This window comes from Conger conger, chromosome 10 (genome assembly GCF_963514075.1).
Source record: "Conger conger chromosome 10, fConCon1.1, whole genome shotgun sequence".
Classification (NCBI taxonomy): Eukaryota; Metazoa; Chordata; class Actinopteri; order Anguilliformes; family Congridae; genus Conger; species Conger conger.
The window spans coordinates 13,285,446-13,312,885 of NC_083769.1; the positions used below are offsets into that span (position 1 = coordinate 13,285,446).

Consider the following 27,440-nt stretch of genomic DNA (forward strand, 5'->3'; position numbering starts at 1 on the left):
AATAGCAACTCATATCTGTATGGTGCAGGACATGCAATATCCCCTCTATCTCACAGTCCAAAGATCCACAATTCCCACCTGACCTTCCATACAATATTGACTTGGTTTAGTGAGGTACAACAGATGTGTGAAACTGACACATCAGGCAGGCAACAGCACCAAACCTTCAATGCCGGGGCTTCTAAAGCAGGAACGCGGCCGTGCGCTGCATAAATGTTCAGATTGTTATTGAGGTACGCCACACAGAGCCCCGGGGTTATTTATAACTTTCACTTTTTCGGGTTCACCGTCGGACGGATCGCATCTCGCCGGAATCAGCCGCTCCACCGGAGAGAGATTCTGTGTAACCGAGGAAACTAGTCACACACGCTGAGCTCGGGATGACCTGAGACTGGCCGGGGGGGGGGGGGGGTCGTGTGGGACAGCCCGGGTGCCCAGGGAGATTTCAGACACGTGACTTGCAGGAAGCACCCTCCCACCGGCTGCCCCCGGATGGCCTCTCCTGGGCTCTGCTTCCAGGAAAGAGGCCTGACAGACAGGTTGTGAGGCCTGCCCGTTTGGAAAAACATAAACATGGTGGGGAGGCAGGAAGACTCCCTTCTTACATAAAGCACCCCCCGCCCCCCCCCCCCCCGCCCTGCTCCCCTGGCCCCCGCCTGAGTCTCCAGCTTCACCGGGGAGGAAATGCCCCCCTGCCGCCCGTCCAAAAAAAGACGAAAGATTTCTTTCTTTAGAAAAGCAATGTGTCCACTCAGCTGCTACTTCTGACGCTAACGACGACCGTTAGCATCAGAAACCACAGGTGAAACCACAAACCTGTGACTCCTCAACAGGGTGACCCCTGAACCTCGAGTCTTCACCAGGGCTAGTGCTACTGTCCGAGCCTAGCTCCTGATACACTGTTTGCGACGTCAGGTTACAGTACCCCGCCCTGCATCCTCCTCCAGTGCTCACATAAAGGCAGAGCCAAGCATGGAGGCAAGTACGTAGAAGTCCCCTCCGCCCCCCCCCCCCACAACACAGTGTTTGTATTTTCCTGAGTCTGTTGTTCTTCAATTACAACACAGGTGAGGTATGGCATGTTTGTGGTTAAAAGGAAAAAAAACACCTTTATTTCGTTTAAATGGGCAACAGCAGTTTCGCAGTCTGGCACGCCACCTTGTGGCAACAATGCGAAGTGCATCGGAGGGCTCAGACTCAAATAATTGCTTTCAGTCTTTTTCCATTGACTACTTTTTGCAAGATACTTTTTGCCAATGTTATTTGTGACATTATTCTGAATTCTGCAAATGAATTGCATAAACAATGTACCTGTCCAAGGTAGTAATTAATCCTAAAATTTAATCATAACCCAATATATTTTTAAATATTAAAGCAGACCAATACCTTTCAGGCCACAGTTGATGATCACTTCTCAAGCTTTATTTTAATCCTTAAAATTAAAACAAACTGAAGAAGAATAACCTGTGGTGAGGAATAAAGTCTGAGTTTAATAATTTAATACAGATTGATTACATTTCGATTTGCATTGCACAGTCTATGTTGTAAAACATATTTGACATTGTCTTTGTGAAACTACAAACAACCCATTCAGCAGAAAGTACAGCAGAAATATGTTAGTACAAAAATGTGACACTTCTCTTTCATAGTTAGGGCACAGCTGAAAGGGTTATATAGACAGTCCACAGCAACGCCCTCTTCTCAGGAATGGGTAGTATCTGTCCTGTAACACTTAGTCAATATTTACTGCACTGCAGAATCAAAATGGATTTGTGTTCACAACTAAACACACAAATTCTGTAGAGGTACAATGAAATAATTAACATGATTTATAAAACACAACATAAGGAATTAATTGATTAGTCATACAGTACATTTATAGTATCTTACTCTCAAAGTCATAGCATTGATCCTTATGAACCTATGAATTATGTGTGTGAGCGTGAGTGTACACACATTTCTGCCGCAAAAATACATGATCATTTCACTGGTTATTCTTTTGGTTGGAAAAAAGTTGGTTGCAAAGACCTTGTATTGTACCAGACATATAAATAATCATTTTAAATTATCATAATTCATTAGGATTCTAAGGCAATACAGAAATGCAAAAGTACTCAATATTCATCATTTTTATCTCAATAACGAACAATACAAACCATATTTGGCTTTTGGTCACAATTTACTTCTGCTAGACCACATTTAACAATGGAAGTGTCATTAATTTATTGTGATACAGATGTGATTTATATAAATCCACTATGTAATATAGGGGACACAAAATCGGGGGCACAAAATCAGGTTTATCTGTAAAACCTTAAAATGAAACAAATTTATCAGACAATAGATCATTGTTATTTATTGCTTCCGTCCGACAATTTCAAGTATTTCTCATCTTTATCTAATTATATTCAAACAAACCATTTAGGCAAAAAGAAGCAAATACAGAAACACCGAAACACAAAGCAAGAACCAAATTTACACTTGGTTCTGAAATGCATCTCTCAAATTTCATTCCTCTTTGAATAAAAATGGGGTCAATTTGACCCAAACTGAACACTAAGGGTAAATGAAAATATACGTAAGGATATTTAAATGAGGAATTTAACGTTTAATTAAACGTTTAAAATGAAAGCTTTCCCACGCCCCCTCCCCAGAATCTGTGATAAAAATGTATTTAGTGTCGGCTCACTGTATTAAGGCATACTTGGTTCATTGTCGCTGAACAGAAGGACTTGCAGCACCTGATGGACCAATGGGGATTGTATGTCAGTCCAGTGAAGTCATGATTGATGAATAAAACAGCTTTCACAGAGAAGCACTTCCTGCTTTCAGCTCCTGCGCTGCCGTGTCCAAGCCCCGCCACACGGGGCAGTGCAGAGCAGCAGATAGATATCGCACACAGTACTCGTACAGACTATGACACTGCATAGTCTTCCGTCCAAGTGAAGCAGTCACAACACTATAAATATAGCGCATGTTTACCATGTCTTTGTAATGTACAGTCACAGTAATCCAGGTGAGAGCACCTTCAGATGTTTTTAATGCAGCAAATTCTATAAAGCATGGAACCAAATATCCCTTTCAGTGTTACAGTGTTGCAGCTTAAGAAGCTAGTAATAGGATGATTTGTGGCTTATTCCAAAAGGTAAATGCTTCAAATTGCCCAATTAAAATATTATTATTTTTGGATCTCCAGGACTCTACAGGTGCTGGGAATTTGGTTACCCTAGGGCTATAATGAGCCAGCATGGTTCCTACTCTACAGTGGGAAAGGGGTGTAATGAGCCAGCCTGGTTCAGCTCTACAGTGGGAAAGGGGTATAATGAGCCAGCCTGGTTCAGCTCTACAGTGGGAAAGGGCTATAATGAGCCAGCCTGGTTCAGCTCTACAGTGGGAAAGGGGTATAATGAGCCATCCTGGTTCAGCTCTACAGTGGGAAAGGGGTATAATGACCCAGCCTGGTTCAGCTCTACAGTAGGAAAGGGGTGTAATGAGCCAGCCTGGTTCAGCTCTACAGTAGGAAAGGGGTGTAATGAGCTAGGCTGGTTCCAGCTCTTCACTAATATCTCCAAAAAGGCACACAGAGAGGCCATATAAGGCTGGTGACAAAGGTACACTTGAGTAGAGCAGGAGGTAGAGCTCTCTTCTCATCCCTTCCTTCCCTTCTTTCATTCACTCGTTTGTTGCCTCAAACCTATTTCTACCTTTCCACAGGTACATTTCCATCCATGTCATTCAGCAGGTACGTGTCCGTTTGTCCCATCAGACCACAGCAGCCCTGTGACCCAGACAGACAGAGGCACAGAAAAACTGTGTTGTTGTGTGTGGAAGATCTCTCAATCTCTCAACCACATCATAAACAAGGAGGATAACCATAATGATATAAACATATAAAGCCGCAACATGTTTTTTATGTGGCTATGTAATAAACTGGACTATAGCAAAAGAAACAAAGAAATGCCACAAAACATACTTGACTGTGCGGGTGTGGGAATGTTCAGGTTTATCAGGCTTGCATTTTTGCAGCGCATTTGAAAACAATAGCCAATTGTGCTCTGAATCTCAGTAACATCGGAAATGGTTGGAATTGGTGAATGAAGAAACTGGTTCTTCCCACCCAACTTTAACTCCATGTTTCTGACCAACAAGCACAATAGGCTATGTGCATTTCCATGGTGAAACGATCACGATTTTCCATATGAACGGCATGCACAACATCGCTCAAGTTGAGTCCTCCGATGGCCAGACTGAAAACACCGGGTCGGTACGTCCACCCCTGCGTCCGGGTTGTTTTCGGAGACGGACACAAGCGCACTACACGCCGGTGGAAAGGGAATCTCCCTTTCCCACAACCCCCCTCACCCTGAGACCACTGCAGTGTGGGACTGTGAGCAACGGGCCTGCAAGGAGCGCAACTCTGGCTGCTCCTCTAAAAAAGCCGAGTATCCAGTTCTTACCCTCCCACTGATTTCCACACAGGAAACGCCCAGAGCGATCAGGCACATCCAGCCCTACAGGGAGAAAGATAGAGGGGGGCAGAAAGAGAGATAGAGGGGTGAGAGAGGAAAGGAGAGGTTGGGAGGAAGAGAGGAAGGGAGGGAAAGAGAAAGGGAGAGGCAGGGAATAATGGGTAAAGAGATAGGTGGTAGGGAGAGAGAGAAAGAGTATGTGAATACATGCACCATGTAAATGAGTGTTAAACACCCCACCACTCACTGACACCCTGTATGACGCTTCACTCAAAATGTTTTTTTTCTGAATTTATTTCCAAATAAACTTCATAAACTCTTCAGGAGGTGAAAAGTGTGTATCAGCTAACAGAGGCTTTCTGCCTGAAGCGTTTAAAACAAAAGAGAAAAGCGTGAATTACAAGTAGCCACCCAGGGCTGTGTTTGGCTGTCCCAGCAATAATGAATGTTTCCATCTTAAAAAACAGCTGCAACGTACTCAATACATTCAACAAGAACTAATGGTTGGTGTCACACTGATTTCAGTAAAGGTACCTCACGTACAAACACACACAAACAAACATGCTCATAATATGGAAAATAGTTAGCACAGATATGCTGAAATCATTGACATTTGCAAGTTCACCGCAGGATTCCCAAGCAAATCAGATTCATACATGACTATTCATAAAGAAAGGTTTATGAACCACTGAGGTAAGTTAAAAACTAGGTTTTCTTTCAACGAAAAGATTTGAAGGAGGAGGGCAATCTTTTCTGAGATTGTTAGTTTGCAATGTTTCATGTCTCCGTGGATACACACTTGTTGAACCTCCCGGCCGAGAACTGTTGTCACCAATGACTTCTGATTCCTAAAAGTGGGCTTCAATTACAAGTGTGTGTAAATCTGTGTATGTGTGTGTGTGTGTGTGTGTGTGTTTTCAAGGACTTTCAAAGGACCCTTGCTGTAACATGTAGCCATATGAATTTAGGATTAGATGTCCAAATTCTTGGTTAGAACTTTGGCTTAAACATTTGAATTTCAGGTTAGAATTTTGTATTAGCCAGTCAACATTTTGTGTTCCAGAATTTTGGGTTCAAATTTTGGACCTGACGCAGGATGACAGAAAGGCTCACCAGGTATCCCACGAAGCCCAGGTAGGCGAGGGAGAGGAAGGCAGCCAGCACATACAGCCACACGCTGTTCAGAGCGGAGACGTACACCACCACAAAGTACATGTTTATGGCACACACGACCAGGATAACCACTCCACCGCCAATCTTCCACACTCTGCCAGTAGAGAGAGACATCACTTACACCGCAATACTTTGGGCTCGTTTTGCTACACCTGTGGGCTGAGTCTAAATTTACTGAACCTGTGGGGACACACTGAGCTGAGTCTAACTTCACTACAACTGTGGGGACAGGCTGGGCTAAGTCTAACTTTCCTGTACTTGTGGGGACATTCTGGGATGAGTCTAACTTTACTGCACTTGTGGGGACACATTGAGCTAAGTATAACGTTACTGTACCTGTGGGGACACAATGAGCTGAGTCTAACATGACTGTACCTGTGGGGACCTGCTGGCAAACTGATGCCCCAATATTACACCCACACACTGTCTGTGCAGCTGCTAGGTCATGGAAATACACTTACATCCCATTGGCAAATTCACTCATTATGGAGGGCAGGCTGGTAAACGTCATAATCGGGATTAAGGCAAATGGCAACTGTGTGTGAGGGGGAGAGAGAGAGAGACTGAATACAAATGCCATGGAAACATGAAATTGCTTGTTTATACATAAAAAAAATAGCAGATTGTTTGTACGTTGTCTCTCTGTAGATGACTAGCACCAGGTCGCTGGTTCGAGGCCCCAGGCTGCCCCCACCCTCACCTGCATGCTCTGCAGCACGTTGAGGAAGTCGTTCATCCCGGTCAGGTGCTGTATATCCTGGAAGATGGCCACCAGCAGCGTGGGGGTGATGGCGATGGAGCGGGTTAACAGCACTCTAGCGAAGCGGGACCAGCGTAGATTTAGAAAACCCTGAAAATGTCCCAGGGCAGGGCAAGGGTTACTTTTTATATTACTTTTCATTGAGAGAAAAGAGTGTATTTTAGGCAGGTTCCTTAAATTAATTCAGAAACAAGTATCACCCCCAGATTCTTACAGGTGGGTCTAACACTAGAGATTAGGTCATGAAATGATTGTTGGTGGCAGACAGGGTGGTTTGAGTATCTCAGAAACTGCTGAACTCCTGGGATTTTCACACATACTAGCCTCCAGAGTTAGCAAAGAATGGTGCAAAAAACTAAAAGAAATCCAGTGAGCAGCAGTTCTGCGGACAGAAACGCCTTGTTAATGATGGACATCAGAGGAGAATGGCCAGACTGGTCAAAGCTGACAGGAAGGTGACAGTAATGCAAATAGCCACACATTGCAACAGTGGTATGCAGAAGAGCATCTCTGAACACACAACACATCATAACTCTAGGAGGATAGGCTACAGCAGTAGAAGTCTAAGAAGTGTAATAAATACCTAATAAATTGAGGCCCAGTTAAAAAATGACTGGGCCCAAAATTGACCCTTGAGGCACCCCACAAGTAATTGGTGTCTGGTTTGCCTTTGGTAAGAAATATATATCATCAAGATAGAACCTGAGCAGAATAAATACAACACGCATCAGGAGTGTACAGAGCATTACATGCTCATCTGCTATATGCAGGTATGTACAGTCCCCTCCAAAAGTACTGGAACAGCAAGGCCAGTTCCTTTGTTTTTGCAATACACTGAATACAGTTGAAATAAAAGTAGTTGAGCATGAGACAATAGTTCAGAATTTCAGCTTTTATTTCCTGGTATTTACACCTAGATAAACTGTTAAACCTGTTAAACTACTTGCAACATTGCACCTTTTGTATCAGACCACCACATTTTTAGGTGAGCAAACGTATTGGAACAGAGAGCATTTAAGTAAACGAAAGTAAATGACACTTAATATTTAGTAGCATATCCCTTCCTTGCAATAACTGCATCAAGCCTGTTATAAGTTGGTTAACAAACCTAGATAAAAATACCAGGAAATAAAAGCTGAAATTTGGATCTGTCATCTCCTGTCTCTCTTGATCAATCTCAATTGTCTTAATTCATTCATTCATTCATTATCCTAACCCGCTTATCCTGAACAGGGTTGCAGGGGGGCTGGAGCCTATCCCAGCATTCATTGGGCGAAAGGCAGGGATACACCCTGGACAGGTCGCCAGTCCATCCCAGGGCACACACACCATTCAATCACACACTCATGCCTACGGGCAATTTAGACACTCCAATCAGCCTAACCTGCATGTCTTTGGACTGTGGAAGGAAACCGGAGTACCCAGAGGAAACCCACGCAGACACGGGGAGAACATGCAAACTCCACACAGAGAGGCCCCGGCCGATGGGGATTCGAACCCAGGACCTCCTTGCTGTGAGGCGGCAGTGCTACCCACTGCACCATCCGTGCCGCCCCAATTGTCTTCAGTGTAGCAAAAATAGAGGAACTGACCTTGCTGGGGGGGACTGTACATGCCTTTGAGCGTTGCTTTTGAGACACTGCATACCTCCATGACGAACTGCCCCGAATATGTTCCTGTCATGGTGGAGCTCTGTCCCGCCGCCAGGATCCCCACCGCCCAAATGTACAGCGCCGCCGGCCCGAAAAAACAGCCCAGCACCAAGCCCTGTGATTGGCCGAGAGAGGACACAGGCCAGAGTGAGGGGGAGGGGGAGGGGCTGAGATCTCGTTCCCCTCCGCTCTTTTCGGGAAGACGAGCCGGCGTACCCCTTTGAAGATGTCCACCTGCAGCGTTTCGTTGTTCTGGGGGAACAGGTTCAGGTGCAAACTGCCCGTCTGGTTGCAGATTTCGTTCTGAGGAAGAAAGAACAAGACGAGATGGAGAGGAGGGAGAGGAGAGAAAGAGAGGCAGTGAGAAGAACAGGTGGAAGCGTTGGCCAAGAGGCCTGATTTAGCATGATTTCAGCATTTATTGCAAAGGGAAAGCACCACCTCGACCAATGAGATCGGTAGAAATATCAGCCTGAAATTCGGTCAAGCCTTGTCCTGAACATTCGACTAAGAAGTAAATGCAAACATTCCCCCTTTGGAAAAGAAACTCTTGCTTTCAATTGTTAAAAATATGTGAGGGACAAAATCTGGATCAAATTCCAGGCAATGATTTTTTATTTTTTTTGCCAATGCCTGAATGTGGGCTGTAATGTGGAAAAGCAAATGACCGGTTTGACAGTTTCAAAGCGACCCCCCGTGCCCACACGCACCACTTCAGAGTTCCTGCGTCCAAAGAAGGCCTCTGCGAACACAGCCACCACAAAGACATTGATGAGGAAGGAGATGAACAGAGCAATGGCCGACTCGATGAAGTAGTACTTGTTGGCTTCCCGAACCTTCTCCTTGCTCGAGCGGTCGATCTCCCGGGACTACGGCACAATGGGCGACAGCAGAAGGTGCGGTTAACACGGTTACCCGGCAACACGAAAACAGTGTAACTGGGCACACGCCCACAAAGAGGACAGAGGAACATCATATCCATCAGGGACAAATCACAAGAGTGATCAGACATCACTCATCTACTTATTTATCTAAGGTCATGTGCCACCCAGTATGTGTGGCCTACACAGTCTGTATTTGATAGGGTAGGGCAGAGGACCAATGCCCAGCCTGTATTTGATAGGGTAGGTTAGAGGACCAAGGTCACTGGTCACTGATTAGGCTTTGTGGGGGCACTCAGTGAGACCTTTAGAGTATCTCTGAAAGCAGTGTTAGCGTCTGTAAACAGTGTTAGCATCTGAAAGACATGGTAGCGTCTGTAAACAGCGTTAGCATCTGTAAGGCGCATTAGCGTCTGAAAGCAGCGTTCGCGTCTGTAAACAGCGTTAGCATCTGTAAGGCGCGTTAGCGTCTGTAAGGCGTGTTAGTGTGTTGTAAATGGCGGGGTGGCAGGCTAGGCCGCCATACCTTGACGAGTGCGGAGTGCAGGTAGATATTGTGAGGCATGATGACGGCACCCACGATGCCCACAGCCTGCTGCAGCTGCACAGGGCCGCAGCCCTCGCAGTACGGCACGAACATCCCCTTCAGCAGCTTCCCCTGGTCCGGCCGCACCATCACGTACTGCACACACAAACACACACCATCACGTACTGCAGCACACACACACACACACACACACACACACACACACCATCACGTACTGCAGCACACACACACACACACACACACACACACACCATCACGTACTGCAGCACACACACACACACACACACACACACACCATCACGTACTGCACACACAAACACACACCATCACGTACTGCACACACAAACACACACCATCACGTACTGCAGCACACACACACACCATCACGTACTGCAGCACACACACACACACACCATCACATACTGCAGCACACACACACACACACACACACACCATCACGTACTGCAGCACACACACACACACACACACACACACACACACCATCACGTACTGCAGCACACACACACACACACACGCACCATCACATACTGCAGCACACACACACACACCATCACGTACTGCAGCACACACACACACACACCGTCACATACTGCAGCGCACACACACACACCATCACGTACTGCACACACAAACACACACCATCACGTACTGCAGCACACACACACACACACACACACACCATCACATACTGCAGCACACACACACCATAACGTACTGCAGCACACACACACACACCATCACATACTGCAGCACACACACACACACCATCACGTACTGCAGCACACACACACACACACACCGTCACATACTGCAGCACACACACACACCATCACGTACTGCACACACACACAAACACACACACCGTCACGTACAGCAGCACAAACACACACACACACACACACACCGTCACGTACAGCAGCACACACACACACACAAACACACACCGTCACGTACAGCAGCACACACACACACACACACCGTCACGTACTGCAGCACACACACACACACACACACACACCGCCACGTACGGCAGCACACACACACACACACCGTCACGTACTGCAGCACACACACACACACACACACACACACACCGTCACGTACTGCAGCACACACACACACCGTCACGTACTGCAGCACACACACACACACACCGTCACATACTGCAGCACACACACACACAGTCACGTACTGCTGCAGCACACACACACACACACACACACACACACACACTGTCTGGTACTGCAGCAACACACATTCGAGCACATGTATGAGAGCATAACAAATCACAAATCGCAGACCGTGGAGGCAGTCCTCAGGAGTTACCTCATATCCAAAGGTGATGGCCATTATTGTGATGAGAAAACCAAAGAAGGCCTCCAGCTTCCTAAGACCTGGAGAAACAGAGAACCGCTGTCACACTGAGACCTGAAGAAACAGGAATGCTGTGACACTGAGACCTGAAGAAACAGGAACGCTGCCTCACTGAGACCTGGAGAAACAGGAACGCTGTCTCACTGAGACCTGGAGAAACAGGAACGCTGTCTCACTGAGACCTGGAGAAACAAGAACGCTGTCTCACTGAGACCTGGAGAAACACGAACGCTGTCTCACTGAGACCTGGAGAAACAGGAACGCTGTCTCACTGAGACCTGGAGAAACAAGAACGCTGTCTCACTGAGACCTGGAGAAACACGAACGCTGTCTCACTGAGACCTGGAGAAACACGAACGCTGTCTAACTGAGACCTGGAGAAACAGGAATATCGTCACACTGAGACCTGGAGAAGCAGAAGGAAACCTCTGTAGTGATGGGGTTTGATTATTCCCAGAATGCAGCGGGATTATGTGTGAGCCACGACAGGGCGAGACCCACCGTACTTGTCCAGGAAGAGGAAGACGAAGGTGTCGATGATGGTGATGAGGACGCCGCCCCACAGTGGGATCCTGCAGGGACGAGAACCACACATCTTTTACCCAGGGTGCTCTAGGGGCTGGGTGGGCAGGAGGGGACGGGCGGGGCTTACCTGCCAGCAGAGAGGAGGCTGAAGGCAATGGCACAGCCGATGACTTCCTGCATGTCAGAGCCAATGATGGCCAGCTCCACCATCAGCCACAGGATTATACGTGGCACCTGGGTCGGGAGAGACAGAGAGAGGGAGTATAGAGAGAGAGAGAGAGAGAGAGGGAGTATAGAGAGGGAGAGAGAGAGAGGGAGTATAGAGAGGGAGAGAGACAGAGAGAGAGAGGGAGTATAGAGAGAGAGAGAGAGAGAGAGAGAGAGAGAGAGAGAGAGGGAGGGAGCATAGAGAGAGAGAGGGAATATATATAGAGAGGAAGTATAGAAATAGAGGGAGTATAGAGAGAGAGAGAGAGAGAGAGAGAGGGGGGGACATTGAGAGAGATGGGGGAACAGAGAGGGGGCATTGGTGGTATTTATTTAGGCAAATTGAGAGTGGGTGTACTATAGCCTGGGGGGACAGACAGACAGACAGACAGACAGACGGGTGTGGGGTCAGACAGACAGTCAGACAGACAGACGGGTGTGGGGTCAGACAGACAGTCAGACAGACAGACAGACAGACAGACGGGCGTGGGGTCAGACAGACAGACAGACAGACAGACAGACGGGTGTGGGGTCAGACAGACAGACAGACAGACAGTCAGACAGACAGACAGACAGACAGACAGACAGACAGACAGACGGGTGTGGGGTCAGTCAGACAGACAGACAGACAGACAGACGGGTGTGGGGTCAGACAGACAGTCAGACAGACAGACAGACAGACAGACGGGTGAGGGGTCAGACAGACAGACATACAGACAGACGGGTGTGGGGTCAGATAGACAGACAGACAGACAGACAGGTGTGGGGTCAGACAGACAGTCAGACAGACAGACAGACGGGTGTGGGGCTCACAGTGCGGTACTGCCGGTTGCACATCTCAGCCAGGTGCATCCCGGTGACCACGCCCAGCCGGGCCGCCAGGCGCTGGAGCAGGAGCCCAATGATGGTGGAGCCCAGGAGCACCCACAGGAGCTGGGGGAGCATTCACACACTCTCATATACGTGTGTGTGTGTGTGTGTGTGTGTGTGTGTGTGTGAGCCCACAGGAGCTGGGGGAGCATTCACACACTCTCATATACGTGTGTGTGTGTGTGTGTGTGTGTGTCTGAGCCCACAGGAGCTGGGGGAGCATTCACACACTCTCATATACGTGTGTGTGTGTGTGTGTGTGTGTGTGTGTGAGCCCACAGGAGCTGGGGGAGCATTCACACACTCTCATATACGTGTGTGTGTGTGTGTGTGTGTGTGTGTGAGCCCACAGGAGCTGGAGAAGCTGAAGACTGTTTTTGTTGCTTTTATGAAATGGCAGTCAAACCCAGTGCTGCTCAACTCCACGTCCTGTGTGTGTGTGTGAGCCCACAGGAGCTGGATGAGCATTCACACACTCTCATATACGTGTGTGTGTGTGTGTGTGTGTGTGTACATGCCAATGTCAGTTCACTCATATGTTAGACCAGCACTACTCAAGAACACGGTAGGAGCAAATGCCTGCAGACACTATGGCCCACAGGACGTGGAGTTGAGCAGCACTGGGTTTGACTGCCATTTCATAAAAGCAACAAAAACAGTCTTCAGCTGTTGACTGAATAATAAATGTGACTGAAAAGTTAATTGCATAAATGACTTGATGACTTCAATAATTAGAAGCAGGGGAGTCGGGTAATGCTGAAACAGATATGACCTTCTAGACCTCCTCTGCCTGGTGTTGTCAGGAGCACTGAGCGGGCAGACCGGTGGACCCGCTACCTTGAACTCGGCCTTGGCCCCAGACTGCAGGTCCGACTCGATGTTCCCCGGGTCCAGGTAGGCGATGCTCATGAGGAACCCGGGTCCTGTGAACGCCCACAGCTTCCGGAAGCTGAACCCTGTCTGAGAGCAGAATGGGAAAGGCGCCCCTTTACACCGCTGACCAATCAGACACTCATCAGTTCATCAACCAATCAGGTTTCTATTGGACTGCAGCCTTCTAGTTAGTCACAGGGTGATTGCAGCAGGAGCCGTTAAAACAGAACTTACAGAAGAAGCAGCAAATATATAAATCTACAACAATATGTTACGTACCATAGAGTTTGTCTGGACGTCTTTACTTTGTATGAGTGGTTGGGTGTGCTTTTTGGTGTGAATGACCTTTAATTTATTTTAAAATAATATAAATATGTCAAGCACCTTTAAGTGCAAGACTGAAAATGAAGAGCTTCACGCAGCGAAGGGGTTTGAGGATAGTGTCAGTTGTGGCACAGGTGGAGCCAGCTAGGCCATTATAACTGATGGAGTTTATGCTGCGTTCACGTCGTATCAAATTTACCGAAATGACTAAATGACCTCCCGACTGAGAAAAACTGTTTATGATTTTATTAGGGCCCTCCAAGTTGTAATTCCAAGGCAGAGATATGGAGACATTCTCCAAACTGTCTGTAAAACCTGTCTGTCCTGTGAATGAAGCAAGAGAAATGGTTTCATGGGGAACTTAGCAGCCGTTCAAGTTAACAGATTTATTTGCACCAGTGTGCCTTTGTTCATGATTAATTGTAGGGCTGCTACCTATTACAATTGGTTTTGTGTAGCTGTTAAGGGGATGTTGTTATGCGAAAAATAGAGAGAGCTACAGTCAGCTAGCTGACAAACTGCAGCAGATAGGCTACATGTTTAACCGGTGTCAATAATTTAGGATAGATATCACATCAAGCATGACTTATTATTTCCCCATTGTGCGTCAGTGTTCATAGATGCCCACACACAACTGTTTTGGGACCCAATCAGATCCACTCTGAACAATGAGAAATGCGTGAACACTTCCACGTCGGGGTACTAGGAAATGCTCCCATCATTTCCATTTCTCCTATGTGACGTGAACGCCGCATTAGCATCAAAGTTGGGCACTAGGTAAGCCAGGATTAATTGAAACAGGATTCCTGTTCAGATGGAAGTGGGCGATTGTAGGCCCCCCCACACCCATACCCCATTGCTGTCCTCTGGAATGGGGACCTTCTCCTCAAAGTAGGTGGAGAAGAGCTGATTCGCAGACTCTGAGTAGGGCGGGGGCGGGGCTTCATCCTGCTGCAAGTGTGTGGACCAGACAATGGCATTCTCCTGAGAAACACTATCTGTGTGAGAGAGAAGGAGAGGGAGAGGGAGAGGGAGGGAGGGAGGGAGGGAAAGGGGGAGGGGGAGAGAGAGAGAGAGCGAGAGAGAGAGGGAGGGGGGAGAGAGAGAGACCGAGAGAGAAAGAGGGGGGAGAGAGGGAGGGGGGAGAGAGTGAGCGAGAGAGAGAGGGGGAGAGAGAGAGGGGGGAGAGAGAGAGCGAGTGAGAGAGGGGGGGAGAGAGGGAGAGAGAGAGAGGGGAGAGAGGAAGAGAGGTAGGGGAGATGGAGAGAGAGAGATGCGTTAGAGCCTATGTTATTTATATTTTCAAGACTTTCCCACATTATTTCTGTGATACTAATTTGAAGAAAGAATTGGATTAAATGGAAAAACAAAAAAACAGAGAAGGAAAGTGGAGAGCAGGAGAGAAATGGAAGGAAAGAGGGAGGAGAAGGCAGGAGATTGCGAAAGAGAGAAGGAGAGAGACAGGGTGGGGGATTCTTCACCATTATTTCAGTCTTAACATAATTATGAGGCATCAAGTGGGATTGCAGGGATTTCCTCCTGCAAAGACACACACACTCTCTCGCACACACACACACACACACACACACTCACACACTCACACACTCACACACTCACACAGCCTACATGTCCAAACTCAGCCAAGGGCAGCCAGCCCTAAGAAAGGCAGTATGGTGCTGTCAGCACAGGCATACATAGCACTGTTCATTCGTGTGCTCAATGGGAATTTACAGCTTCCTGCAGCTGAACAGTGGGTTGTCTATGCCAAAGTCAATAAGGAAGGTGTACAGATACTTTTAAACACCACCTGGCACAGCTCTATCAAGCGGAAGGAAGTCCACCTGTGATTGTTCCAGGCCAGGAACACAGCGCCTCATAAAACACAAACCGGCTGAACCACTGCAGCTTTCACAAAGCAAGGTTATAAATTCAAAACCGTTACAGGATCAGTGTAATAATATATTATGTTATTATGAGCTGAGCTCGCAGTAAAATGCTTGCTCAAGGTGAGCCACCGACAACGAGCTGTACTGAAAAGGCAGCCTGAGATACTGAGAACAACTGCCATATAACATTACATTAAATTATTGGAATTTGGCAGACACTCTTATCCAGAGCGATGTACAGTTGATTAGACTAAGCAGGAGACAATCCTCCCCTGGAGCAATGCAGGGTTAAGGGCATTGCTCAAGGGCCCAACGGTTGTGCGGATCTTACTGTGGCTACACCAGGATTAGAACCACCAACCTTGCGTGTCCCAGTCATTTACCTTAACCACTACGCTACAGGCCGCCATATATAAGACACAAAACTACCAAAATGTATGAAGATAGCAGGTTTCTGTTGAAAATCATCAACTAGATCACATCTAGAGCAGATACCTGAGTGGCATGTGCGATGAAAAGTTAGAACATTGGCACTCCCTGTCTACTGTGTCATGCTTTTATGCAAATAGGCAGATTGTTATTTTAGATATGTTAATTTAGCGTGTCCAAGGTTGCACATAAACTTGAAAGTAGTATCATTCACAACTAAGTTGAAATGTATGCACAAAACACTTCTAAATGTTTTATGGGTGTTTTTGTTTGCGATTTCTCCTATACTTAGGTGGCATACAGGACTTTCCAGTGCTATATAACAGCTCATGAATATTCATGAAGAGGCATGTGTAGGGACTACAACTTCCACATTCCCACAGGAAAATTCTGCGACGTCCACCACGAATGACGTCTAACTTGGTTCAGCCAATCCCGTAATGGCGGGAGCAATAAACGGTCCCGTATAAGAGCAAGACACGTTCTTGGGTTCTCTCTTCTGCTTCTTCTGCCTCTTCTGCCTCTTCTGCTTCTGCTTCTGCTTCTGCTTCTGCTTCTTCTCTTCGACGCACCCTTTTTGGCCATTCGCTTCAGCTCATCTGCTCCGAGACTCGGACAGAGACTGAATGCTGCACAGCGCACTACCAGGCCTACGGACACACCCAGCAACGAACAACAGCAACGAACTTTCCACCCGGAAAAGGGACCAACGAACATCCTTCCAGCAACCGAGCGGACCAGACGACAACGCGCGGCTAAGACGCCCCAGCCTGCGCATCTCTCCAGGACACACATTCACAGCACCATCGCGGCTCCTACAAGGACAGCACGTCTTTGGATCCAATGTGTATGGACTCAGTAAGAGAACAAACATTCAGGCATAGCCAGTGTTTAGTTTAGTCTTAACTGTTTTTTTGAATCTGTGTTTCCATATTTGCCGTCTTATCATTGGAATGTATTTTGTTAGCTATATATGTACGTGATTTGATTCGCCGTCTTTTGCGCATATATAGAGTAAACTACGCAAGTAGTCTTCTCACAGCTAACAATAACTAACACACCCAGAACTCTAGCTTACCCAAGATAGCTACTCCCACTTTTACCTTTCCTTTGTTCAAGCGACACGCGCGCTTGCGCGCGCCACACACACGCACACACACATACCCAACTAAATTTCATTACTAACTTCCCGTTAGTTTATCTGTTCTGTGTTTTACGTTTGTTTAATAAATATATTTTATTAAACCCCGGTGTCCGTTTTGGAATCACATAGACATGAGAGCCGAGTTAAAGCAGTCTTTCGAAGAACTTCCAACCTTCAGGTTATCGGTATGTTTAATCATTAATATTGGTTATTTTAATTATTAATTAAAATACTAAATTTGTGGTTAGATATTTCTGATAATAGTAATTTTATGAGACTGATTACTTTTTGCAGTTATACTGCTACACAACGTTTAACTGGCGCCCCGGTTTCGTAGAGAGTAAAATCCCTGCGTTATTTGGCGGCCCGTGCGAGGACCCTACAAAATTTGGAGTCCCATGCGAGGACCCCTACACATGAGAAGATGTGACATCATGCCACAGTACTGTCCTTGGCCACACCTCCAATATGAGTATTGATAAACAGTTCTAAGTTTAGAATGTTTCCTAACATTTTCCACCACCCGTTTCCAATGCTTGTGAATGCTACCAATACCTGGTTAGTCTATGGAATCGGTATTTGTACTAGGGTAAAGAAAGGAATTAAACAAACTCTAAGTGGGGAGGTGGGCCCTGATGCGATCCTGCTTTGGTTACCTTCTGACAGCTCCACTTCCTGGGCCGTTGCCATGGCACTGGGGGGCAGGGTGAGGCTCTCGGGGGCAGATGCCCTACCTGGAAGGGTAACACAGGATTTTAACGTTTCACACACAGAGAAACAGACCTACACCCTCCTGCACACCCACAACGGGAGAACACACACACACACACACACACATACAGCACAGTGCAGAACCAGCCAGCCTGCTGCTGGAACAGAAACCAGATATGAGAGAGAGGGAGAGAGGGAGAAGTAGGGCAACAGTGGTGGGCGAAAGAGAAGGAAAGAGAGCGATGGAGAGTCTCAGGGGAATGAGTGAAACTTGTGTGATAAATCATCGTCTAGTGTTGCAGACTGAAAATGAGATTTAGCCTGCAAAGACGTTAACACTAACTTTCAGCAAATGTTTTACCTTTAACGTCCCTTTACTCAACATTAATTAACACAAACGTCTTGGGCTGATTTCACTTCTCATACAGATTAAACACAACTTAATCTTACAATGCAATCACCAGATATGTGCCATTATTACGGACACAGAAGACAGATGATGGTTGGCTCAAAGAGTAATTATTTTGCTGTGGTTCATGTTTGGGCCATTGCCCATTGTAATCTTTAAAAAAAAGACCTCAGAATATTACAGAACACACTATATTTATTTTCCTCCATTTTGGAGGAATTCTGTGATAATACAACCTCTGATAGCACTGTTGTTTTAAGATTTGTTTCTATTTAAGCCTAAATATAGTCTCAATGGACTCACAAGCATTATGGTCAAGCATTTACAGCAAATATTTAACTGTGTTGTGCTCTTGCTTTCTTGAATTTGAGCCAACCTCAAATTCCGTACATTGTTGGACTGGAATGTACTTTCAGTGCCTGGCCTGAAGCCTACAGCAATCAAAATGTGACGCGTAATGACACCTCATTATGCAAGGGAAATGTGACAAGGACTCAGATGAGGGAGCAGGTGACTCAGCCCAGCAGATCAAATACCAACACCGGACCATAGAGCCAACTTTAGTCAAATATTTGCATTGCCGCAAACTTTGGGAAACGAGGTACAGGGGAGGGGTAAGGGGAGTAGTTATCCTCGTGTGATGCACTACAAGGAGAACATTCTCAACCGGTGGAAAATAGGACGATACATTTGAAATGCTTACTTCTCTAAATCTAAAGAACGGATATATTTAATACTTTCATCGTGTTTCTGCAATGCCCTCTTGTGCAAATTGCATATAAAAAACCTAGAAAGTGTGATCAACCACCATGTGACTCCTTTAACAGATACCAGAACATAAGAGTCCATCCATACAGTACAGTGCCTTAACAGATACCAGACCATAGAGCCCATCCATGCACTAGAACAGTGCCTTAGCAGATACCAGACCATACAATCCATTCATACACTTGAATAGTGTCCTAACAAATATCAGACCATAGAGTGCATCCGTACACTAGAACAATACCTTAACAGATACCAGACCATAGAGCCCATCCATACACTAGAACAACACTTTAACAGATACCAGGCCATATAGCCCATCCATACACTAGAATGATACCTTAACAGATACCAAACCATAGAGCCCATCCATACACTAGAACGATTCCTTAACAGATACCCAACCATAGAGCCCATCCACACACTAGAATGATACCTTAACAGATACCAGACCATAGAGCCCATCCATACACTAGAACAACGCCTTAACAGATACCCAACCATAGAACCCATCCACACACTAGAACAACGCCTTAACAGATACACAACCTAGACAGACCTGATAACCCTCTACAGGAAACAAGGAAAAGACACTTCCCCGAGCGTGTGGGCAGCGGGAAAAAGATGCTCAGCATTCTGACATTCCTGAGGAATACCACTTGCCATTCTGGCTCGTTAGGTCTGAGACCAGCACGGGAAGAGAGTCCTGCTAAAAGGCACAACTGCACCCAAATTCACATCACAAACTACTATCTTGGGCCTGCAGGCTCAGCAGGGCGGTAACACAAACTGCATACATCTCTATACAGACAGGCTGGTATCTCTCACTGCTACAGATAGGCTCATATCTCTCACTGCTATAGACAGGCTCATATCTCTCACTGCTACAGACAGGCACATATCTCTCACTGCTACAAACAGGCTCATATCTCTCACTTCTACAGACAGGCTCATATCTCTCACTGCTACAGACAGGCTGATATCTCTCACTGCTACAGACAGGCTGATATCTCTCTCACTGCTATAGACAGGCTGATATCTCTCTCACTGCTGCAGACAGGCTGATATCTCTCACTGCTACAGACAGGCTGATATCTCTCTCACTGCTATAGACAGGCTGATCTCTCTCTCACTGCTACAGATAGGCTCATATCCCTCACTTCTACAGACAGGCTCATATCTCTCACTGCTACAGACAGGTTGATATCTCACTCCTACAGACAGGCTGATATCTCTCACTGCTACAGACAGGCTGATATCTCTCACTTCTACAGACAGGCTGATATCTCTCACTGCTACAGACAGGCTTATATATCTCACTGCTACAGACAGGCTGATATCTCTCACTGCTACAGACAGGCTTATATCTCTCACTGCTACAGACAGGCTGATATCTCTCGCACTGCTACAGACAGGCTGATATCTCTCACACTGCTATAGACAGGCTGATATCTCTCTCACTGCTACAGACAGGCTCATATCTCTCACTGCTACAGACAGGTTGATATCTCTCGCACTGCTACAGACAGGCTGATATCTCTCGCACTGCTACAGACAGGCTTATATCTCTTGCACTGCTACAGACAGGCTGATATCTCGCACTGCTACATACAGGCTCATACTGTCCCCATACGTGAAATGGGCTTCTTAACCAGGGCAGATTTCTTCATCAACTGACTGGAGCAAAGTATTGAAAAAGTTGACGTATCATCAATTCATTAGAAAGCTCACACCAAAGTATCTGTCTGTGCTCAACACAAACCCCCAATGCCTAAAGCCACAAAATAACTAAAATAAAAAAGCTAAAGCAAGTAGTTTCCAAAATAACAAGAAGATCCCTTCAACAAAAACATTGCTCTCTCCCTCCCCCCCTTTCTCTCTCTCTCTTTCACACACACACACACACACACACACACACACCCACACACACACACATTTCTACATTTCTAAGTTCCCACAAAAGTTTAGCAAGCTCTCATGCTCTTCCCCTTTCTTGCTTCACCCACCCCCCTACACACACCCACACAAAATAATAAAGACAGTGTGCATCATCCACTAAACAAAAATATTAAAAACACAAAACACCAGGCATGCAGATTCTTGTCATTAAATGGTCATTTGTAACGCGCAGGCCTGATGTTGGTGGTATTTTGGATGCCACCCACTGCTAGAACACTGAGGTACCTCAATTGCAGTCACGCCTGAGGCCCAAATAGCGTTGCAGTTAAGACCAGACTCAAATTTTTTAGATTAACAAATGAGTTTTTGTGCTTTGGCTTGGCTCTATGGATGTCTGAAGCAGTCACTGTGTAGGATTTTAACCAGCAATGTGTTTTTCTACTTTGGTTATGTACTAAGATTTGTTTGTTTGTTGCTTCTGATTTTTGTCTTTTTAAAAAAGAAATAGATTTTATTGATGAAAATTTGTATCCATAAAAAGTTTTTTTTTTTTATAAACTACACTCAGTATACTGTACATTATATGTAATTTTTCTGATGCTTTTATCCAAAGCGATTTACAGTTGATTAGACTAAGCAGGAGACAATCCTCCCCTGGAGCAATGCAGGGTTAAGGGCCTTGCTCAAGGGCCCAAAGGATGTGCAGATCTTATTTTATTGTGGGGATCGAACCACCGACCTTCCAGGTCCCAGTCATGTACCTTAACCACTATGCTAGAGGCCGCCTATACTGAAGGCCCACTGAAATAGCCTATAACGTCTCATACTACCACCACCATCAGCAGCCGCAGGTCATCAAGATTGTCTCCTGACTAAGCAGGAGACAATCCTCCCCTGGTCCCCTGGTCCCCTTAGTCAGGAGACAATCCTCCCCTGGAGCAATGCAGGGTTAAGGGCCTTGCTCAAGGGCCCAAAGGATGTGCAGATCTTATTTTATTGTGGGGATCGAACCACCGACCTTCCAGGTCCCAGTCATGTACCTTAACCACTATGCTAGAGGCCGCCTATACTGAAGGCCCACTGAAATAGCCTATAACGTCTCATACTACCACCACCATCAGCAGCCGCAGGTCATCAAGAACCACAGAGCCAGCCCGACAAAGGAATGCATGTCTGTTCTTAGAAATAAGTCAACAATCGGTACAAAGATCATCTCACTCAAACAATGGGAACTTGATCCAACACCTCTTGAATATAACGTCCATTAGGTAATGAGAAACAGCATTTGGCCCTGACTGGAAACATATGGAACGGTGTGCCAAGAGTGGCAACCAAAATCTATCCTTCAGGAAAATGGTTGGCATTTATATAGCGCCTTTATCCAAAGCGCTGTACAATTAATGCTTCTCATTCACCCATTCATACACACACTCACACGCCGACGGCGATTGGCTACCATGCAAGGCGCCGACCAGCTCGTCAGGAGCATTTAAGGGTTAGGTGTCTTGCTCAGGGACACTTCGACACAGCCCGGGCGGGGGATCGAACCGACAACCCTCCGACTGCCAGACGACTGCTCTTACTGCCTGAGCCATGTAGCCCCAGATGATTAAAATGCCATGCTAAATATGCTGTTTACCATAGTGTAGGAAATGAATAAATGAAATGAATAAAAGGTGCATTTCAGAAATTGACGCAATCCATCACGTGTTCTTAAAAAAAGTACGCACAAGTTGCTTCACCGTTGCCACGTTTCGGTTAAATATCTTCTAAAATAACGTTTCTTCTTGATATTAAATATGTTGGAGGAATATGAAAAAAAAACCCGAAGACAAATATGTCCACCCCGCAAGCGTTAAACCAGATCCATTTCCAGTTGAAATTGATGTTCTAGTAGAGGGATGATCTACTCTGGCCCTCAAATCCAAACCCAGTCCTAGATTTATTTTCTTCTGGGTAATTCGTGCTACTGATTGGCCAGACTGACTTAACACCCATGTTCACACCGGACTCCCAGAAAAAGGGAATGTGGAAAACGAACCATTTGGTAGGTAGCCTAATGTAGAATTCAAAGACATGGCAGTGACAACGAGTCAAACCTATATTGTGTTAAGTTTGGCGAAAGAAATTATGAAAGAACTTTAACAATTGCTCCCATTTTATAACCTATTGATATAGGAGCCTATTGATTCCCCTCAGTCCTGAATATGATAAGTTTAAATTTGTTGTTACCGCTTTTTATGCAACTGTTGGCAAATAATATAGCTAGCACAACGTGACTTTTGTCTTAGTGGCACGCACGAATAGTATAATATTTCTGACATAATGTGGCTTAAGAGGGTACTCCCTCTAAACATGAAAAGCACCTGATTAAGAAAAAGGAGCACAGTTCAAATTCTGTACCACTGTAAAATAGGCTATTACAGATGATCAGAGAATCAAGCCCTTATCTCCATCGCGAATGTCTGCTGAGATTTCTTGAAGGACACAATCCAGAATGTATCCCCAAAAACTATCTAACTACCGAACTAACGTCGTTATTCGCAATACACAGGAAAGCTAGCATTGCTGGAAAAAACTCAACCTAGGTTTTCAAACAGCTGGTGGCTGGTTGACCAGTTAGACCAGCTCCATACTCAACATGATTTGACCAGCTCAAGCTATGTTTTGAAACAGCAGGTAGCTGGTATTTCAAGCTGATGATAGCTGGATTTTACACCAGGGAGGTTTACAGTAAATGCCTATTGTGCAACTGTCATCACGGAATACCCAAAACCAATGCATGTTCAGTCGCTCTCAACACACTACAGTACACTTGTTACTGCAATTAAGTTTTTTGGGGACAAATCACTGAATGCTCACTGCCGGTCGATTCCGTCAAATGTTTGTCGTAAATGAGACTTATCGAGTAAGGCACGGCAACGTTGATCACAACTGAATACATAAGTTCAAATACACAGGTAGCACAGTAGGGAATGTTAAAACGGTTGGTAGGCTAGACAAATGTATACAATGGTTAGCTGGGTAGCTATCTGACTTGAACCGAATGTATTCTTATGATTACGGTCAACGTTATATTTCAATAAAAACTGTGAAGTGACTTACCTATCAGTGCTTTCTGTACATGAAAAGATGACAATTCGATTCTTCGCTAATGATGAAATGATACCAAACTTGCTAGCTATGCACTAGCTGCTATACTACTAGCTAGGTGACACTTCGTTTTCCGGCATGTGTGCACATAACCAAACCGTAAAAAAGCAGCAGCTCTTCAAACACACCCCACTCTCTCATTATTGGTTGCTTAGACATGCCATTCATAAGTTTGTTGTCTTTAAAGCGAAGAAAGAAATATTGTAATGGGTGGGTATGCGGTTATGAGTCTTCAGTAATATCATAACTTTAGATAGGTCTAGAAGTTTAAGATAGCTTATATGTTAGGCTACTTGCTATCTGAAATGGTGTAAGTATAGGCTACTTGGAAACTAAAGCAATCATGTTAGCACGAATGCCCAGATAACCTGTTGTATGGTTCGATATCCGGAGCCGTAAAACTTGTCGTTGCGTTTTCAATTTTTGAAACCAGATCAAAAAAACCTAGCATGCACCTTTTTTTGCACGGGATGTTAACGCTAATTCGTCTGGAATATTTAGGATATGCCACTACCGACTAACTTAAATGAATCACGAAGAATCACATAGCCTAGCTGTGAAGAGAGAAAAAGAGCAGTCAGAAAAATAAGATACAAATGTGGCATTTCTTTTTCATTTCTTTTTGACACTTCATACTAGGCTACATTGTTCCACGACAAGCCTAGCAATTGCGGACATAAATAGAAAGGGAAGATCGTTACAGCATATTGCTGGCCTATAACGCGTTCAGTTCCTTTTTGCGAAATTATTGGCTACAGTAAAGCGTTGGAAATAGACAAACACAACACCTTCCCTCAATCATCGAGCGAAGCTTCACACCTGTTCCGATAATGTTGAATATTCTCAGTTTCCTCAAACGTTCCATTCTTAAAAACACGACAGTTCTTTCCCATGTCCTTTCTGTAACGATAATAAATGTTCAATGGTCGGTACAACCACGTCTTGCCTTATTATCTGCAGTGCGATCTGATGAACAATTATGTTCCGGGGGCAAAGTCACTCTGGATAATACTTGACAACACTATTCAGCAGTAAAGTAGTTGCATAAATTCTCATTTATATCCAGGAATGCATCATCAAGCTAGAAAGAGATAAAGGCGGTAATGTTCGGCCTAATATAAATGAGGTTTTACGCACCATTCTCAGGCTTAGAAAATCAGTTAATTACACATTTAACCAATGCCCCTTTTTATAGTAGCAAAGCCTACATATCGCATATTTGTAATGAAGGGACAACATATATAATTTGTTTTTCACGATTCAAGAGGCAGAACAGATTCCATGCAATCTCTTTTCTTTATTGACAAAAATGAAATGTTACATTTGCAGTATGTGAGGCTTTGCGCCTCTGTTAGACCCCGCACAAGGTCAATTCTGAGGCTGCTGCATTCCCACCAGAGTCCCGTGGGGGGCACTGTAGGGTGGTGGAGACACATAAGAGGGGGGTTTGCCAAATGTCACTCTGTGGGAGTTACTTTCCTCCCTACAGGGACTCCTCTGGGTTTGAGACACACCACAGGAAACCGCAAGCTGCTTCTCTTCGCATTGTGTAAACCCTCTCTGGTGGTGATATGGCGCCCCCTGCTGGCCTGTACTCTCCCCCCACAGTGGGGCCCTCCTGCTCTGCTCTGACCCCCGAGGCCTAGCCTCCCCACCCCATTTCTGAGGTAAGGAGTGGTAGCGGTGGTCAGCCCTTAGCTCCACCCCCAACCCAGGATTGGCCCATTCACATTGGCCCCTCCCACCGCCTCTCCTGATTGGGGCATAGGCAACGTGCGACCCCCTCACCCTCCACATCCTGACATTCTCAGCCTCTCTCTCTCCTTCCAGCTCTTTCCACCGTCCTTCCTCCAGCCCCCCCTGGGATCGAGGGCGACTGTTCCCTGGGAAAGGGGGGCGATGTTCGGGCAGGCTGCCGGTCCTGCTATAGCAGCCGTAGCGGTCTAGGACCCCCCCACTGCCTGGCCTGGGGCTCCACCCGCCTCTGCTCCAGTACGGCCAGAAACCTGGGAAGGGCGGGGGCTCTGGGTACCTGCCGAAAACATCGCCAGGCGTTACCCCCCAACGTTCACTGCTCCCATGTTTCAGGGTTTTAATCAATCTGGGCTGGCAGGGTACGCTGATGATTTAAGAGTTCAGCCTGATTTATATGTTCCCCACGCTGTAGCCCATGCCATAGCCTGACGTGCGCCTCCCCAGAAACGTAACTACACGTCGCAGCCTCTGCGTAGCCTACAGTGTAGGGAACACGGCTACGCCGTAGTATCAATCAGGCTTTAGGTTGAAGCACACTCTCCGCCATCAGCTCTAATCTGTGCATAGTCTCATCAGCTCTAATCTGTGCATAGTCTCTCATCAGCTCTAATCTGTGCATAGTCTCATCAGATCTAATCTGTGCATAGTCTCTCATCAGCTCTAATCTGTGCATAGTCTCTCATCAGCATCAGTTTACACACTTACCTGAAGAAGGGAAGCAAGTGCCATTGCTTGCTAAATTTAATGCTGAGGTTAGCAGCGACAGCAATAAGACCTGGCAGGCGGTTGGGTTTCTTTTCAGAGCTGTGGCATTTAATACATTTATTCTGAGTGTTGGTGAATTTACGGCCCTGATTGGATTTTGACAGTACTTACATGTGTGAGCTGTCTTGTTCAGCCGAAGCCCTGGATCTAGAGTACAAGAGCCGGTGGCCCTGCTTCTTTGTTACTGACAAGGACACCATTAGGGGTGACAGGAAGACACGGCCATCAGAACAACACAGGCATACCCTCACTGTGCTGACACACACACAGAGTATGGCAGATTCGCCCCAAAACTTTACTTGTCAAAAAATGAGCAACACTGCAAAAAACAAAAGATAAGTCAGTCTTAGCATCTTAGTCTTATATTTATATAAAAATCTTACTTCTATTATATTTTTGCTCATTGACTCAAGATAACTGCCAATGAGGTGAGAAAATTTGACCCATTTCATGTCACTTAGCAAACAAGCTAATATTTTCTACTTGAGAGAATGAAATAAGAGTCTTAGTAGAGGAACATTGGCCTGGTTTCAATGAATCTCACCTCTTAACCTTAAATCAAGGACTCACCTTTTCTTCATGTTAAACCTAACTACAGGTCACCAAACTCAAACACCAATTCAGACAAGTTAAACAAGTACAGTAGTGTAAAAATAGTTGTCATGCCTAAAAATGTATGTATGTCAAAAATAATGACTATAATCTCATATATTTGGATTTCAACACCAACGTGGTTGTGCTATTTGAAAAGCATTTTTGTACCAGTAACTGCTTGGTTTACACAAACCAGCCTTGTACTCCATTAAGAAAATACATTATTTACTAATCTTTAGCCTCCTACTCTTAAA

The 27,440-nt window shown here is 45.7% G+C and overlaps 1 protein-coding gene across 3 annotated transcripts; it reads right to left on the reverse strand.

The window, feature by feature from the left end:
- Window positions 1–1,400: 1,400 nt before the first annotated feature.
- On the reverse strand, window positions 1,401–25,019 carry LOC133138581 (natural resistance-associated macrophage protein 2-like). 3 transcript variants are annotated; one of them, XM_061257461.1, is made up of 17 exons: window positions 24,892–25,019; window positions 17,792–17,869; window positions 14,529–14,674; window positions 13,317–13,439; window positions 12,423–12,542; window positions 11,530–11,636; window positions 11,379–11,449; window positions 10,830–10,897; window positions 9,462–9,617; window positions 8,765–8,923; window positions 8,271–8,357; window positions 8,050–8,169; window positions 6,343–6,492; window positions 6,104–6,177; window positions 5,583–5,736; window positions 4,458–4,511; window positions 1,401–3,778 (listed from the first exon to the last, which is right to left on the reverse strand). In XM_061257461.1, the coding sequence occupies exons 1-17, from the start codon at window positions 24,935–24,937 to the stop codon at window positions 3,701–3,703; spliced, it is 1,791 nt and encodes a 596-aa protein (XP_061113445.1). In that variant the 5' UTR covers window positions 24,938–25,019; the 3' UTR covers window positions 1,401–3,700. The 3 variants fall into 3 exon arrangements, with proteins under 3 accessions (XP_061113445.1, XP_061113446.1, XP_061113447.1); XM_061257462.1 differs by lacking the exon at window positions 24,892–25,019 and adding an exon at window positions 24,025–24,150; XM_061257463.1 differs by lacking the exon at window positions 24,892–25,019 and having other exon boundaries at window positions 14,529–14,670; window positions 17,792–17,857.
- Between the last annotated feature and the right edge of the window lie 2,421 nt (window positions 25,020–27,440).